At 32.3% G+C, this 4,121-nt stretch overlaps 1 protein-coding gene across 1 annotated transcript; it reads right to left on the bottom strand.

Moving 5' to 3' along the window:
• Positions 1-366: 366 nt before the first annotated feature.
• On the bottom strand, positions 367-3,497 carry LOC149535548 (GDSL esterase/lipase At4g01130-like). The gene is made up of 5 exons (XM_089804605.1): positions 3,207-3,497; positions 2,652-2,885; positions 2,312-2,472; positions 934-1,204; positions 367-740 (listed from the first exon to the last, which is right to left on the bottom strand). Exons 1-5 carry the CDS (start codon positions 3,418-3,420, stop codon positions 553-555), a joined length of 1,068 nt encoding a protein of 355 aa, XP_089660731.1. The 5' UTR covers positions 3,421-3,497; the 3' UTR covers positions 367-552.
• Between the last annotated feature and the right edge of the window lie 624 nt (positions 3,498-4,121).

Genomic DNA, 4,121 nt, shown 5'->3' with positions numbered 1-4,121 from the left:
TTTCTTATGTAATTGTTAATTGAATAACTTTATTTTGATGAATGCAATGACACATATGAGAGAAATTTTCTTAGGTAAAATTCAAATTATATTAGTATTACATAATTTCTTGCTATATTAGTATAATACTCAAACCCCTTTAATGTGGAGTGAAGTTGCTTTTAAAAGTGATTGTATTTCATAAAACTATAAATATTTTATACAAATGAAATTAAGATAAATCAATTGTTTTCATAAAAATAATTAATTAATTTTATAGATAATATTTATATGTTAAATTTAGAAGTTTTGATTCACCTATAAAACTAAATTGGCTATTTGATAAATAAAAATAGGAATCTTAATCTGAGTCAAGAACAGAAAACATTCTAGCAACTGGGCCCAACATCCCTTGTGATATCAATCACTTATTAAGAATCATTCTTGCTTTACAGTCAAACAAACTAAATATACATTTCCATATTTTAAAGAATAGAATTGAAGCACATTAGATGTTTATGAAGGCACTTACGCCACACAGGCTATTCTTGCAAATGGTCTCTTTTTTCCTACTCAATCTCTGGTCAGATTGAAAGGTGGAAGAACATATTTATTGTAGAAGACCATCTGCCTCACAAAGTGGTTGCTGAAAGCGTCTGTGAAATGTAATCCATCCCAGCTTATATACTTTTCTGGCCTGTTGCATGCCTTTCCTGTCGATTTGTCGAAACATGCTGATAATGTCTTTGTCTTGTCAAAACCTACACACACAATAACACATATGTCATTAGTCAAGGCTGTTTAAATTCATTACAAGTTCTCAAGGTTGGAAAAAAAATTCACGGAAAATATTGCACAGTAGAACATCAACATTTCAAACCACTTCTCCTAATTCATCATCAGTATAGACTAATATGCTTGAAAGTAATTAAAAGGAAAGAATTGGAATACAACCATAATGCTCGGGATGGGTGATTGCATCGATAGTGAACTGATAAATGTCCACGATTCTTATGGTGGTATCTCTCAGATCTTTCTGCAGAGATTGCAAGGTTTTATGTAACTGAGTATTGTACTCCTGTGTCACTTGATTGTGCGTTACTGAGCAGTTCGAACTCATGTCTTTTGGACTGCCATTGCCAGTGAAATTCAACAACTCTGGAAAGCAACCTGCAGGTGGAAGATTTAACACCACAAACTCCCGGGCTTCTTCAGCATACAGCTCCTACATTTCAATCATCAGGTTCATTGAATATAAGCACTTGTTTTTCAAGTGAAGAAATTGTCTCTATACTAGGTATTAATGAGAACATCCAGCCTTACCTACGAATGGTAGATGAAAAAGTTAGCCCACAAATCTATTTTGTGTGGAGTAAGCTATTTCATTTAAAAAAATTGAGCTCTCAACTTTATGAAAGTTGGTAGTGCATCAATTTTGTAATTTATATAAATAAGGTTGGTACAAATTTATGAAAATAAAACAAATTCTCAATGAGAATTAAAACTGTTAGATAATTGAAGGTGTAAATTTATGATAATAAAAGAAATTCTTTATGAAAATTAAAAACGTTAGATAATTGATAAGCAATAAGGGAAAAAAATTAAGCTGGTGAGACTATTTTCTACCTAGTTTAATACATTGGCTGAGGTTGTTATTCAATAGAATATTTCAATTAATGTTATAGCATATTTGATTCTTATTTTATGTGACCTTCTACTCTTCCAAATAAATCTAGGTAGACCACATCAATAGGACCTAAATACTTTTTAAGGTAACCTTGATTTTTCTCCCATCTTGTTGTCAGATGTCATTCACATATAACTTTTAACTATATAATTGTAAATTTAACATTTTTTATTGTAAAATGTTGTCTAACAACTCTAGTTCAGGATTTCGTGAAAGGAAACTTTTAAAAATTTCAATGGGTGTTGCTGAGATATTTGACGAGTATTTCAAATTGTGTGTTATAGTAAAATTGAAATAGGGGCTCCCACAAATCTTATGCTGTAGCTTATTTAGTTTAAACTCCAAATAAAAATTAATGATTCAAATTTATTTTTATTTTACATAGATAATTTAATACAAATTTAATTTAATTTAATTTTTATATATATTAGCCCTACCCAAATGCACCCACTTACATTTACAGACTAAAATGTAAAATCTTGTTTATAACAGCAATATTAGTTTTTTAACCTCATACAACCCACTAATTAAAAGTAAAGCACCCATAAAAGCACAGCCCTACATAAACGCATAGATTAAAAAGGGAAATCACTTGTAGAGATGAGTCAACCACTAATAAACAGCATAGAAATTTCATATTCTTACCTTTATTGCCTTTGAAATGGCCTTGAGGATTTCAAGAACTACCATGTCCATAGGAGCAGAAAGTTGAATGAATCCACTTATCATATCATTGACGCCAATGAAGATGAAATACAAACCATTTCGAAAGGCATCTGCAGAAGGAAGCTTCATATCCAAGCAACCTGCAAGCAAAAGATGCATCTATAAATAACAGCAAGTTTGAAAAGCAAAAGCACAACTTTAACAGTCCATGAATATTAAAACAGAGACTTCTACTTGCTGCAAAATCCCATGTTGAGATTAAATCATCACAATTCATGGGCATGGAAAAGAAGATTCTCAAATTAATTGTGGAAATTACCTGAAGTTGAAGCATGTCTGCCAGTTGTGGTTTTGACACTTTGCTTGAACTTTTTGAATTGATCGATCTGGAATTGCAGGGGAAAAGGAACAACACCGGTTATGTTGCAACTAGTATCACCATCATATATGTCGCAGGCTACGGCCCCAGTCATTGCAAAATTTACTCCATGTTCAAACCTTGCCTCTATGTTCTTGAAATACGGTTCCAGGAATGGCAAACCCATTGCAGAAGCTGTCAAATCACACTCTTAACTATAAAAATGACAAAAAAGATAAGATCTTTTTAAAACACCTCCACTCTGTAAGAGATTTCATTGTATTGATCTCAAATATGAGACAAAATTTAACATTTAGAAAAAGCTCAAACTAAAATCTGTTTGTAGAAGTAAAAATTATGATTATACTGATCTGAGTCAAATTTCATGAGTAGTTGTTTAATATATTCCTCATAAGAATGAATAGTTGATATCGTATTTGGTTTATCTATATGATGTTCATGAATGAAGAATTAGATCTTTTAATACTACTTAATGAAGAAATGAGAATTGCCTACCGATAAAATCTACAATAAGACGACCATCAGAAAAACGAGCAGCAGGGGCTCCAAAGAAGGTGGAGCCATATGGCAGCTTCTCTGCTGCAGATCTGAAGGGAAACGCCATTTCCACATTGCCAGTATCGCTGTAGGAGTCTCCAAACGCAAACATGGCAGAAGGCCCTGCTGCTGCTCTGCAAGGCAGTAATAACAGTACTATCCATAACAACATTATTGTTATTGTTTCTCTATTTGTCCACACAATTGGTTATTCTCCAGCTAGTAGGAAGTGGGAACCCATAAGAATTTGTTTGAATAAATTGGTTGCGGATTCCTCGGCGCATACCATGTGCCATTGACCTCACCTAAAATATTTAAATATTTCATCAACCAAAGTACAATGTAGGCCTCAAATTAGTCATTATTTCACCTAAAAATATAAATACAATGAAGAAGAAGTTATTGAGCATCATTTAACAACCATGTGAGCTGTGTTTCTTGTATGTTTACCTTTACAGAATCTGACGTTTTGCTATCATCCTAAAAAAGAAAAATTTATTGTCATTAGACGATGCGTGATCTCTGTGTTGGGAAGGGTCTATGCAGCTATCAGAATCTAAAATCATGGGAGGGATACAGTCTTTTTCTTTCTTCCAATTTTGTTTTTTCTAAAGAAGATTCTGATGGCTGAACAGACGCTGGTTTTATGTTATGATATGATGAGATTTAGACACTATTTTGAACAGGAGTAGGGAAAGTTGTGGGATGACCTTACAGTGTGGGGAAGGTCTTAAGTTCAAATCTGAATTATTCAATAAGACAAAAAAAATATTAGGGGAACTTTAGTTATTATAGTTAATTTCGTATAGCATAGATCTTGAAGTTACATTTTGATAAATTTTAAGATTGTTTTTATAAATGATTCAATTATTT

Source organism: Cupressus sempervirens, chromosome 10 (genome assembly GCF_028749045.1).
Source record: "Cupressus sempervirens isolate cs-2001-9-10 chromosome 10, ASM2874904v1, whole genome shotgun sequence".
Lineage (NCBI taxonomy): Eukaryota > Viridiplantae > Streptophyta > Pinopsida > Cupressales > Cupressaceae > Cupressus > Cupressus sempervirens.
Note: the sequence above shows the minus strand (reverse complement) of the source record. Positions and strands in the feature narration are given on the sequence as shown.